This window comes from Hypanus sabinus, chromosome 25 (assembly GCF_030144855.1).
Source record: "Hypanus sabinus isolate sHypSab1 chromosome 25, sHypSab1.hap1, whole genome shotgun sequence".
Classification (NCBI taxonomy): Eukaryota; Metazoa; Chordata; class Chondrichthyes; order Myliobatiformes; family Dasyatidae; genus Hypanus; species Hypanus sabinus.
Window position 1 is genome coordinate 10141427 of NC_082730.1, and position 13792 is coordinate 10155218.

General features: G+C 44.3%; 1 protein-coding gene across 9 annotated transcripts in view; it reads left to right on the top strand.

Moving 5' to 3' along the window:
* The window catches only part of LOC132380994 (plasma membrane calcium-transporting ATPase 1-like), a 344539-nt gene that overhangs the window by 319004 nt on the left and 11743 nt on the right, over nt 1–13792 (top strand). For 8 of the 9 annotated variants that reach the window (XM_059950036.1, XM_059950039.1, XM_059950041.1 and 5 more), the window contains one exon: nt 2539–2721. In XM_059950036.1, the coding sequence (XP_059806019.1) occupies nt 2539–2721 (183 nt within the window). Of the gene's footprint in view, nt 1–2538; nt 2722–3705; nt 3793–13792 lie in introns of all 9 variants that reach the window. The other variant, XM_059950045.1, reaches the window with a different exon arrangement.

Below are 13792 nucleotides of genomic sequence, written 5' to 3' on the forward strand. Positions count from 1 at the left end.
TCTTTTAAGAGACTCCTGGACAGGTACATGGAGCTTAGAAAAATATAGAGGGCTATGGGTAGCCCTAGGTAATTTCTAAAGTAAGTACATGTTCGGCACAGCATTGTGGGCTGAAGGGCCTGTATTGTGCTGTAGGTTTTCTATGTTTCTATGTCAATTCAAAAGAAAAATTCCGAATTCCAATTTACTAAAAATTAAAAACCAGAATTGTGAGGCTGAGAAAGTATTCATCTCCTTTGTAATTACTATGCTAACTTTCCTCTGGTGCCATATTACCTTACCAATTCACCCAATTCGTTGATGTAGAAAACTGGAGGATCATCTGTTTTCAATGAATTCATGATAATAAATACCCATTCTATCTGTATGGTCCAACAGTATGGCAGATTTTCAACCGACCAAACCAAAATGAAGACAAAAGAGCATTTGGGACTAGTAAGGAAAGATAATAGAGAAGCACAAATCTGGGGAAGGGTACAAGACCATCTCAAAGGCATCAAACCTACCTTGGAGCTCATGAAAAAGTGGGGAAAAATATGGAACTACAACCGCACTGCTTAGGTGAGGCCACCCCGTCTAAACTTAGTTGCTGGAGAAGAATGGCACTTGTAGGAGAGGCTATTGTGACGCCAGTAGTCACCCTGAGTGAACAGCAGAAGTGAGTGGCTGCGACTGGAGAAGAATTTCGTGGCCCCATAACTTCTTAGGCCTTGCACAAGAAAGGTAGGAAAAGTGGCAAGGAAGAAGCCCCGGCTTTAAAGAGAAAGCATATCCTTGCCCATAAAGACTTTGCAAAGTGTCACTTAAAAAAGGTACCGTTAAGATGTGGAAGAAGGTCTTGTGGTTGGATGAGATTAAAGTGGAATTTTTTTGGCCTCAAATTGAAGCGTTACGTGTGGCATAAATCTAATACTGCGCATCAGCCAGGGAACACCGTCCCGACTGTCAGGTATGATGGATGTAGCATCATGCTATGTGGAGGCTTTACAGCAGCAGGGGCAGAATTGATGAGAAGGTGACTGCTGGTAAATACAGAGAGATTCTGGATTAAAACCTGCTAGCTTCTGCCAGAAAGCTTAATCTGAGGAGGAAATTCATCTTTTAGCAGGACACTGCCTGAGCAACCATGGAGTGGTTTCAAAAGAAGAAAATTTATGTCCTTGAGTGACCCAGTCATAGTCCAGACCTTAACCCAATCGAACGTCTCTGGTGAAGCCTCTAGGTTGCTGTCCACTGCTGCTCCCCAAGTGACCTGGCACAGCTCGAGCAATTTTGCAGAGGAGTGGGAAAATCTCATTCTATTGCATTGTTCAAAGCTAATGGAGACTTATCCAAAAAGACTACTGGCTGTAATAGCTGAGAGAGGTGTTTCAGCTAAATACTGAACAAAGGGATACGAGTACTTCTGAACTGCTGACATTTTGATTTTTGAATTTTTAATTTTCATGTTTTACAATTTCCCCTGATTTTTGGAGGATCTACTGTGAAAAGAAGAGCATGTGATTCTCAAATAAGTAATGTCAGTTAAACTGATCAAAATCCCTGGTTGTAATACTCATTTATAAATGAGAACAAAGGTCTTGGAACTGAATGCTTTTACAAGGCACTGTACATAGGGTAGACAGTATCTTTTCCTCAGGGTAGAGATGTCCAATACCAGAGGACATGCTTTTAAAGATCAGAAGGGGGCGGTTTGAAAGAGATGTGAGGAGAATGGCAGGTGTATGGAATAGATTGCCAGGAGTAGTGGAAGAGCATAAAGTAGCTTCAAGCTCAGCACAACATTGTGGGCCGAATGGTCTGCCCGGTGCTGTACTGTTTGACGTTCTGTGTTCAATGCGGAGACAAGTGCATCGAGCAATGACTGAGTCATGTCTCCTGGTAGCTGCCTGCCGCAGTGTTTTCAGTGAGTTAGCAACAGGAATTCCCTCGCAAGTGAAGGGCTCTCAACAGGAAGGATGGAAATTTGTGTCATAATTTGCGTTCCAGGTATCGCGGGTGGGATGTGAACCCCACTGCCTTTCGAACTTGCAACTCACTGAGCCACATCATTGAAGAAATTCAAAGTAATTGTATTATCGAGGTACATACATGTCGGCATATACCACCCTGCTTGCATTTACTTGCAGGCATTCGCAGTAGAGCAGAGAAATACATGGAATCACTGAAAAACTACACACAAGCAAGCAATCAGACACTGAGTTAGTGCCTTTAGTGTAATAAGGTATCCCTGGGAATATCACAGGAGCGTTAGAACATTGAGCAGTTCAACACAGTACAGACCCTTCAGCCTGCAGTGTTGTGCCAACCTTTTAACCTGTTCTAACTGAACACAATTCTCCCCAGTGTGGTCTAACCAGAGTTTTATGCAGCCTTGACATTACCTCGCATCTCTTGATAGTGAACCGCCGCTCACAGTGTTGGTAGAGAAGGTTTGCCTCAGAATAATCTAGAATGGGTCTCCTCCCCCCCCCCCCCCGCCCCCCACACGGCCACTGAGTCTTCAAAATGATAACCGGCTCAAACTTCTCTGCACAGGTAATCGCCACCATCCCAACCAGCCGTCTGAAGTTCCTGAAGGAGGCGGGCCATGGCACGACGAAGGATGACATCCCTGAAGGAGAACTGATGGAGGACAACGACGAAATCGACCACGCAGAGATGGAACTGCGACGAGGACAGATCCTCTGGTTCAGAGGTCTGAATAGGATCCAAACTCAGGTATGCTGACAACCCCACAGCCCACCACAGCAATGGATCCATGACTGGAAGTTCTCACTCGAAAGGAAGTAGATCACCCACTCCCCCCAAAAGTTGCCAGTTCCCACCCTCTTTACCAATGTCTCTCACTGAACTGATGCTTTGTTTTAAATAAGACAGTATTCATAGAAAAGGTCCCTTCTCTAGGTAATGTCCACCCACACCTGTCTCTAGAAGCCAATTGTACACCAATTCTTGTCTACCTGGCCAAAAAAATAACCTCTCCTCCAGGATTTCTGTTTTTCTGTCTTTTCCCTTCTCTTGACATAGCTCTTAAACATTTTCCATTTTGCTTACGTTCCTTTACTGTTTTAGTCTTATTGTGGGGTGATTGAAATTGTCCAGTGTCACTGCGACTCTGCGTCATTCCTTTGATTTCCAACATTTTCCTTTCCATCCCTTCTCCTTTTCTCCCTCTCTTTTCCTCCATGTTGTTCCACTTTCACTGCGTGGTCCAGTAGTCTCTGTCACGCTCTCATCTTCCCTTCCCTTGTCTCCTCCGCTTTTCCTCTTTCTCCTGGCTTGTCAACCCACCCTTCCCTCTGCTGCCTCCTTCCTCTCTGCATTCCATTGCTGACCCCCCCCCCCCCCACCTTCCTCACTGTCTCCCTTTCGTTCCTGCTCTTTCTGTCAACACGCACCCCCATTCCTTGCTCCTTGCCTTTTCTGTGTCCTCTACGCTCCACAACCCCCAACCCTCTCTGCCTTGGCCCTTGCTGGCTTCACTCTCTCCCTCCCCCCCCCCCCCAATTCTCCAACCCCTCTGGCTCAGCTCTCTGCCCCTTTCTCTCTTCCAGCCCCCGTCTCTGCCCCCTCCTTCCCTCCTCCCTCCCCATGTCTCTAACCACTCCCCCCCCCCCCGGCCTTTTCCCCCCAAAATACCTCTTCTCTCTTTCTATCTTTGCAATATGGAGCAAAGCTGTTTTATTCTCTGATTCTTTGCAGATGGGCGTAGTCAACACCTTCCAGGGTGGACCTTCCTTGCAGGGAGCGTTGAGAAGGCAGCCCTCCATAATCAGCCAGCACCATGATGTAAAAAATCTTTCTACCCCAACACATGTAGTGCTTTCTACTGCCAATACTACACCTGCCGCTTCTGCTACTACCACAGTGGGGCGTGAGTGCTGGTTTCTTACAAACTGCATGTAGTTAATATCATCTCTGTCCATGCACTTAACCTCAACAAGCCTTCTTCCCCCTTTCAGTTTCTGAGTGTTCTCATTTCAAACTTTTTTTTGTTCTGCTTTTTATTTCAAGGGTTGCTGCATCTAAATGTTTTTTCCCCCTTCTACCACAGGAACGAAGTGTTTCAGATAAACGGTGTCACGTTTTCTCTCTCTCTCTCTCTCTCTCTCTCTCTCTCTGAAAAGACGTACAAACTAGGGGTGCAACGACTATTGAATGTTTTTTTTAAAAAAAAGTCCGTCAGATGGACCAGTTCCAAATGGTTTCCTGACTTACTGAGAAGCTGTAACCTTATCCAGTGCATCCAGCTAAAGCAAGGCAAACATGTTAACACCATACTTTTTTTTTCTTTTTCCAGATTGTTTTGTAATAAAGAAATAATAATCACATTTGAGAATCAGAATCAGGTTTAATATCAGTGGCAAATGGCGTGAAATCTGTGGTTTTGCAGCAGCAGTATAATGCAATACATAATAATAAGACTATAAAATACAGTAAATATATATGAAAAAATAAATACGTAATGTAAAAAGAGAGCAAAAAAGGAAAAAAAAGTGACACTGTAGGTTTTCACTTATTGAAACCCAGAACTCATTGAACTCCATAACCCAAACACAAACACGAAAGTGCGCTAAAAATCCTTACGTCATAATGTCATCACATCAGTCCAGTCTCTTAGAGTGAAACCTCAACTCAGTGTCTGGCGTTATGAATTATGTGCATTTCTCCCAATTACATTGCCCTACAAGGTTCTGTGCTTGGGTTCATTGTCCATTCAGAAATCTGATGATGGAGGGGAAGAAGCTGTTCCAGAATCATTGAGTGTGTACCTTCAGGCCCCTGTACCTCCTCTCTGATGGTAGCAATCAGAAGAGGGCAATTAGTTACTTAATAAATTGCATCAGCTTGAATGAACATTCTCCCTACACAATGTCCATATCCTTCCATTTCCCTCACATTCACTATCAAAACATCTCTTAAAAGTTCTTAATGTTTCTACCTCTACTCTACCCTTGGCCACACATTCCAGGTACCCACCACTCTCTGTAAAAAAAAACTTGCTCCTTACATTTCCTTTGAACTTACCCCCTCTTACCTTAAAAACATGCCCTGTGGTGTTAGACATATATTATTTCACACATCTTCCCTTAGTTAAAGCCTCACAAACCTGATTCAGTGGATTGATTTTGAGGAGTTCATTTTGGGCCACAGAAACAGAGATGAAAATTAAATCGGCCACGATCGAACACAGAATGGATTCGACAGGCCAAATGGCCTAATTCCGCTCCTGTGACTGACGGTCGCGGTGTGTTCTATGCACTTTGTAAATCACCTTTAAGTCTGGCCCTCCTGTGTTATCAGGAACAAGACCATTCAGCCATAGAACCATAGAACATTACAGCACAGAAACAGGCCTTTTGACCCTTCTTGGCTGTGCCGAACCATTTTTCTGCCTAGACCCACTGACCTGCACCTGGACCATACCCCTCTCATCCAGGTGCCTGTCCAAGTTATTCTTACATGTTAAAAGTGAGCCCACATTTACCATTTCATCAGGCAGCTCATTCCAGACACTCCCACCATTCTCTGTGTGAAGAAGCCCCCCCCCCATGTTCCCTTTAAACTTTTCCCCCTTCACCCTTAACCCATGTCCTCTGGTTTTTTTCTCCCCCGGCCTCAGTGGAAAAAGCCTGCTTGCATTCACTCTATCTATACCCGTCATAATTTTATACACCTCTATCAAATCACCCCTCATTCTCCTACGCTCCAGGGAATAGTCCTAACCTATTTATTCAACCTTTCTCCGTAACTCAGTTTCTCAAGTCCCAGCAACATCCTTGTAAACCTCTGCACTCTTTCAACATTATTAATATCCTTCCTGTAATTTGGTGACCAAAACTGCACACAATACTCCAAATTCGGCCTCACCAATGCCTTATACAACCTCACCATAAAATTCCAACTCTCATACTCAGTACTTTGATTTATGAAGGCCAATGTACCAAAACCTCTCTTTACTACCGTAGCTACCTGTGACACCACTTTCAGGGAATTGTGTATCTGTATTCCCAGATCATTCTTCTATGGCACTCCTCAGTGCCCTACCATTTACCTTGTATGTTCTACCTTGGTTTTTCCTTCCAAAGTGCAATACCTCACACTTGTCTGTATTAAACTCCATCTGCCATTTTTCAGCCCGTTTTTCCAGCTGGTCAAGATCCCTCTGCAAGCTTTGAACATTGAACCGACCTCCTACCTCCTCACTCGAGAGCAGGGGTTCACAACCTTTTTTATGTCATGGACCCTTACATTAACCCAGGGGTCCGTGGACCCCAGTATGGGAATCCCTGATCTAGGTCATCACCACCTCTCCACTCCCCTGCCTAATTCCCACAACCTTGGATTCTCTCCCTTCTTCCCCATCCCATCAGTGACTTCCAAAACTCATTACTCACTTAATACTCATCTATTTATTTAGAAATAGCATTGCGAAACAGGCCCTTCCAGCCCAGCGTACTGCACAACCGCGCAGCCCACCTATTTAACCCTAGCCTAATCACAGGACAATTTACAGCGACCAATTACCAGTGTGTCTTTGGACCGCGGGAAGAAATTGGAGCACCCATAGGAAACCCACGCAGTCATGGGGAGAACATGCGAACTCCTTACAAGGAATGCTGAAATTAAACTCCGAGCTCCAACGCACCCAGCTTAAGTAGCATCACACTGACCGCTATGCTACCATGTCGAGCCTCCCAACTACATTTGTGTGGCACTTCACTACACCACCACGAGCACAATAATTTGCTGAAACAAGATTTATGCTGCATATTTGATCTCCAATATACTGACCACAGTAAGGACAATGGCAGTATAACCTTTGCACACATAGTTAGAGTTGTTAGCTAGAGTTATGAGAATTGGCCTAGTATCTAGTTAAATCATTTCAGCCACAACGTGTTACTGACATCCCTGAAACAGATCATGGTCACTCAGCGTGGAATACTCTCCAGAACTCAAATAAGTACTATAACTACTTCAGACAGTGTAAGCTCTGCTGAAGGTGATATCCACACAAAGCAATATCCCTGAGTTCAAGTTCACTGTCATTCAACTGTACACATGTATACCATTAAAAGAAACAATTTTCCTCCAGACTGTGCACAGTACAATGCATATAACTCACACACAACACGTAATGTTACCATAAATAAGTAATGAAGTATTTCAGAATCACGCAGTGTGAAATTTGTTGTCTTTGCGACAGAAGTCCACTGCAATGCTTCGGGTTGTCACGGTAGCATCGTGGTTAGCACAATGACCCTGGTTCGATTCCCTCCGCTGCCTGTAAGGAGTTTGTACGTTCTCACTGTCACCGCGTGGATTTCCCCTGGGTGCTTCGGTTTCCTGCCACAGTCCGTTTGGAAGGTTAATTAGTTATTAGAAATTGTCCGGTGATTAGGCCAGGGTTAAATTGGAGGATCGCAGCTCAAGGGGCTAGAAAGGCCTATTCCACATTGTATCTCAATAAATAAATGAATAATGGGGTGTGAATTAGAGTAAATATATATAAAATAGTTAAATAAGTGGTGCAAAGATAGAATTAAGTAGTAAGGTAGTGTTCAGAAATCGAATGGCAGAGGGGAGGAACTGTTCCTGAACATGTTACAGAGTACGAAACAGTAGCACTTTGTGATTATAATGCACGCACCTCATCAAATCTAACTGGATTTAGCATACAGGCTGATAAAGTGCTGGTACTCTGAAGTCAAACTATGTAGTAACTCAGAAAACCTGATGACATAAAGATAACTATAAGTGACAACAATAAGTAAATGGCTGCAGTTTTCTGTTGCCGAGTTAAGGGTTGTCCAAGTTCAACAGCCTGAAACTTGTAGGAAAGGAACTGGTTTTGAACCTCGAGGTCTGCCTTTTTAGTGCAACTCTGTCCTTGTGGAGTTTAGATTTTGGTGGAGATCAGGTCAGGGGACTTTGTCACGTACAGGAATGTCACAACGTACGTTTGCAGACATCTGGTAGATGGTGAATTCTTTGTGTATTCATACATTCTTTTGTAACTCAGCTGTGCCTGATTCTTAAAATCTTGAGCGGAGCAGATTAGATGGGCCGAATGGCCTGATTCTCCTTCTGTGTCTTATGGTCTCATACACAAAATGCTGGAGGAACTCATTAGGACTCATGAGATGTCTTGGCTTAAAACATCCACTGTTTATTCCCCTCATTGATATTGCCTGAGTTCCTCCAGCATCTTGTGTGTGTGTGCGCGCATTGCTCTAAACGTTTCTGAAATAAACAATCAATCAGCGTTTAATCAGAATTGCACTGTTGCGTCACTGTCATATTGCTAGTTCACTGACCCTTGGTGCCAGGGTAAAGGGGAGCTCAATAATCATGTTTTATAAACCCCATTCTGTTGAGAACCCAGAACTGATTGTGACATTCCTGTAATAATGTAGTGGTGAAAGCTGATGAATAAATAGTCAGAATTAAATTCCATTGTGCCTTCTCAAATATTCTTTGCACCTCTGGCAGAAAAGTTTTATTGTCCTTTAATGCAGCTTGAGCTCACAGTGTAAATGTTCGAGTGTATGCCCAAGATTTTTTGAGGTTATAAGTGCACAGGAATTGGCTCCACCAGTAGAAATGGGGAACTCTTTAACACACAGCTTACCAGCGTTTTTCTTGCAGTGGGAAATAAACTACTGATTGGGTTCTTGGCCCTTTTAATCTTTTGGAAGCACCAAGCTGTAAATCGGATTCAAGAGGCTCTGGGTATCATCTGCAACTTGCTGAAGGAACTCGGCAGGTCAGGCTGTATCTGCGGAGGGGAATAAACAGTCTGAGACCCTCAGCCTGAAATGTCAACTGTTTATTCCCCCTCAATAGATGCTGCCTGACCCACTGAGCTCCCCCAGTACTTTTGTGTGTGTGGTGCTCTGGATTTCCAGAATCTCTGACGTTTATCGTTTGCAGTTGGTCCTGTAATGTTTGTCAAATGGTAGACACAGCCAAACGCCTTACTATTAACACCAAATGTCTACCGATCTCCAAGGAGGACTTAAGGGCCAAATTTTCAAGTAAAATTAATTGGTAACTGGGCACTTAAGTGGGGCAGGGAAGTATTTTGGAACTTAAGAATAGAGTCGGCTGCATAGTTGGACACAATTGCAGTTCAGTGCTTGGATTGTGCAGCCTGCTACAAGTCGAAACAAAGGTCATTTCCTGGATTCTGTCCATGTCCAACTGCAAATACAGTCTGCGGTGGATGGGGAATTACTGCCCAGTCTTCCTGAACAGTGGCTCTAGAAAGCTGCCAGCTCCTCTGGGGAGAACTTTTGTTTGCAATCCGTGAACAGCTAATTACTGAAAAACTGACCTTTTTTCAGGGGAAAACTAATCTCTCTATTTCAGGAGGAGACCATGCCTGCAGATTGTGTGTTATTTATGTCCAGTGACTGTGGTGTGTGTTGTTTCTGTGGACACTGCAACTGTTTACTTTCTGTCGTCTTCCATTTGAGCTTCCAGCAGCTTTGCCTCAGGGCTGGCGAACAGTCATGTTGTACGGAATTGTAAGACATTATTGTGTTTCCCTTCCCTACTTGGATCCCTGAATCAGTAGGGCCTCCAGACATGACTTGGGTGCACTTATTTATAAAAATAAGTAAGTTGTGCCGTCAAACATTCTGCTTTGGAGATTAAAGTAAGTTTAATGGGATAGTAAAGTGTGGTACTCTGGCTCTTGTGTGGATTATTCCGACCCAATAGTGTCTGTCCTGACCAGATTATTGCCCAGACAGGGGAATTGACTGCTATTTTAAACTCCACTCCGGAAGTTACAAAATTATGAGGGGTATAAGTAGGGTAAATGCAAGCAGACTTCTTTTCCCCCACTAGATTAGAACTGGAGGCCATAGGCCTAGCAGGAAAGGGGAAATATTTTGAGGGCTAACTTTCCCGCTCAGAGTGTGATTTGAGCCGGCAGTGGAAGTAATGGATACAGGCTTGATTGCAACATTTAGGAGAAGGTAATTGGATGAGCGGGGGTATGGTCCAGGTGCAGGTCAATGGAACTATAACAGTTTGGCATGGACTAGATGGGCCGAAGGGCCTGCTTTTTGCACTGTAGTGCTCTGTGACTCTGAGGTTTTTGTATCACACAGTCCGTCACTTATGGGGCTGCTGCTAAACAATAGAGAAAGAACGAGAGTTGAAATGACTGAGACTAAATTGAACCAGCAAGAAGAGTTCCAATTTTTGCTCACCAGCACAGTCTGGAAACAGATCATCTCGTAAAGAGAAGATCAGAGATTAGCTCTAATTTGTTGCCAGTACATGGAAACACACAGGGAAACGTGTTGTTTGCATTACAGAGCAGTCTGAGGCTGTGCTGTAGCCATGTTTTCTGTGTCAGAGCGGCATGCCCACAACCCACGAACCCTAAGCTGTCCGTCCGTCTCTGAAATGTGGGAGGAAGCCCATGCAGTCATGGCAAGGACATGCGAACTCCTTACGTTCAACAGTGGGCAGTGAACCTGTTAGTGAGGCAACATCACTGCTCAGAGGGGAATCTGGACTGAGAAAGGAATATTTGACAACATAAGGCAGACAATTAAATGACTCTAGTGTTGGCGTGTGACCAAGTGGTTAAGGCGTTGGTCTAGTGATCTAAAGGTCGTGAGTTCAAGCCTCAGCTAAGGCAGCGTGATGTGTCCTTGAGCAAGGCACTTAACCATGCATTGCTCTGCAACAACACCGGTGCCAAGCTGTATGCGTCCTAACGCCCTTCCCTTGGACAATATCGGTGACATGGAGAGGGGAGACTTGCAGCTTGGGCAACTGCCAGTCTCCCATACAACCTTGCCCAGGCCTGTGCCCTGGAAACTTTCCAAGGCACCAATCCGCAGTCTCTCGAGGCATAACGAATGCCTATTAAATGACTGTTTATTTAGAGATACAGCACAGGAGCAGGCCCAGCCAGTTACACACGTGACCAATCTCTGGAACGTGGGAGGAAACCCACGTAGCCATGGGAAGAATGTACAAGCTCCTTAGAGCCAGTGGGAGGAATTGAAGTTGGGACGCAGTAAGCTGTGTGACCATGCTGTACAGGGCCAATCCTGAAATGATACTGAGTGCCTGCTTCTCCGCTTTACAGTTCAGTTGTGCACTTGGGTACCTCAGTGGAAAATGTGACTGCATTTCAGAAACTTTGGTTAGATAAAGGGCACAAAATTTATATTTTCTTAGAAATGTCAGCGGTCACCAGTAAATTAGGGTTTCCCGCCTCCTTGTGACAGTGCCCCATCCCCACAGCTAACGGTTACAGTGAGAGGAATGCCTCAGGTCACCTTCGACAGAGCAGGTGATCTGGGAGGAGCTTGCGAGATAACTAGTCAAAAAGCCTGATGTGCTTGAGGTACGAGCGAATCCCATAGCTGCTGGACCAGAATCAGGTTTGATGTCACTGGCACATGGTGTTTTGTGACAGCAGTGCATGGCAATACACAGTAATTTTTAAAAACTATAAATTACAATAAGAAATAAAAAGAACTAAGTAGTGCAAAAAGAGAGCGGAGAGGAGAAAAAAAACTAGTGAGGTAGTGTATGTAGTTTCATTGTCCATTCTGAAATCTGATGGCAGAGGGGAAGGTTTGTATTTCTCCTGAACCTTTTCTTACTGCATCAAAACCCTTTGGATGGAAAATTAATTAATTGACTTGTTTGCCATAAGGAATTTAATTCCTAAAATCAATTGATTTCCTTCAGTGTAATCATCTTCTGGGTAAATAAATACTTCTGCCAACATGCCTTATCAACTAATCATACTTCTCTTTTTAAAAACAAAATTCCAGTCTATAGGAGTGCCTTAACTCACCTGTCATATCTCCAGCCCTGTCAGTTGAAGCGAGATGGCAGCATTAAAGCGCAGTAATTGTATTAGACCGCCAATCTATTTTGTTCCCATCACCAGTCGACAAATCCGCATCGAAAGAAAGTCATTATGTCTTTGTGTGCATCTCTCCCTACGTCACAGGAGGACAAACAGCTGCCTGGCGTGTTTTGGTGCCTTTTTGTTGGGGGGGTTGCGGACAAAAAGGGGATGAAATTCAGAGCGAATCCCAGGTCTCAAAAAAAAAATTCAAAACCATGTTGCTAATTTAAGATTTTAAGCTGTGCACAGTGTTAAACCGAAGTGAAATCCCGAGGTGAGTTTGTTCCTTAATCTAACAGGAAAGAAAATGCAAAAAAAAATGTCTTTACAGAAGTACTTTTCCCTAAGAATGCAATAACTGGACTGATTGGGCAATCGTTTGCCACTAACAGTCATTCTATCTAGTACACAGGGCAACGATTGCAAATTTGTTTTACTGGTCTGTACTTAGAATACCTGTACCTTGGTTTTATCCTTCCCCCTTCCACTCAGTTACTCTAATGGTACTTAGCTTGCAGAGTGTGTTAGCCTGGTCTGGGTTTTCTATTTTTCCATCTGGACAAGGAATAAAGGAAGAAGGTTTCGGGAAGATGGGCCTGTGGCGATGGGGTGACCGAGCCACAGGTCTGTTGTGGGACGTGGAACCGTCAGGTGAAGCCAGTCCCTTAAGATTTGCTTCGATCTCATCAGTATGCAGCTCTACCCTTTGTGTGTGCGTGCGTGTGTGTGTTGCAGAGTGGAATATTGGGCCTATACTCAAATGTTTACACACGTTACCTTTTTTTGCTCTACTTGCATGTTCGTGCGCTGCTCTTTGTGCACCGTATGTTCAGCTTAACCTGCTGATTTTTTTTTACCGAAGCACCACCATGCCAATATAATGACTCCCAGCATGGTGGCTGTGTAACGTGATGCTGTCGTGTGGTATTCATTGTTGGGATTGTGCTCATTTCTTTTGTCTTTGTTCGTCACTGTTAGTTTACTTTTTCTTTACCTATTGGTGTAGAAGGCAGTGCCCAACAAGACCAGCTTGGTCTATTCTGTTTGTATCTTTACAGTAATCCATCATTTGAAACTGGTTGGAGTTGTCAGTGGACCCCTTTGAAACTTGCAACTCACTCATACCATTTGTACCTCTGTCTGCTCATTGTGGAATCCAGTACCTGAACTGTGTGTCTTGTAGTATTTCATTGTTTTATGATGTCCGATGTTTCTGGGGTTACCTTTCTACCATTCTGTACAAACCCTGTCCCACGTCATGACTAATCCCTGTTGACTACTCTTAAACCAATGGAACACGCGACAGTGCTGACTAATCAAATAAGTACCTCTTTCAGCTGGACCTTGTTACTCCATCGAGTCCACCATAAAAAATGTGGATTTTCCAGAATTCCGTTCTGGATACAGTGCGGAACAGGCCCTTCTGACCCAACAAGCCACGCCACCCATCAACCCTCCGATTTTAAGCCTACCTTAATCAGGGGACAATTTACAACCTACTAACCGGTGCGCCTTTGGACTGTGGGAGGAAACCCACGGGCACGCAAGAAGAACGTGCAAACTTGCTTGCAGAGGGGCGCCAGAATTGAACTCTGAACATTCGCGTCGTGTTAACCGCCATGCCACTGTGGCGCCCATTTCCATCGATTACCTGGTGACTGTTTGACGCCACCGTTTGAAGGGAGTGGTGTGTTCTAATCCACTTTGTATTCTCTGTTGGCACAGACCCTTAGCTCTGTTCACACAGAAATTGGCAATAGTTTTTCAAGAAAGTGCTCACATTTGCTTAGCCAGTATTGCTTTTTCAACAAAATTACTTAACCCTATCTCCTCCCCCACTGGGGCATAAGCCACCAACTGTTGCTTGCCAGAGTCCCTCTGTCCTGGGCCAGT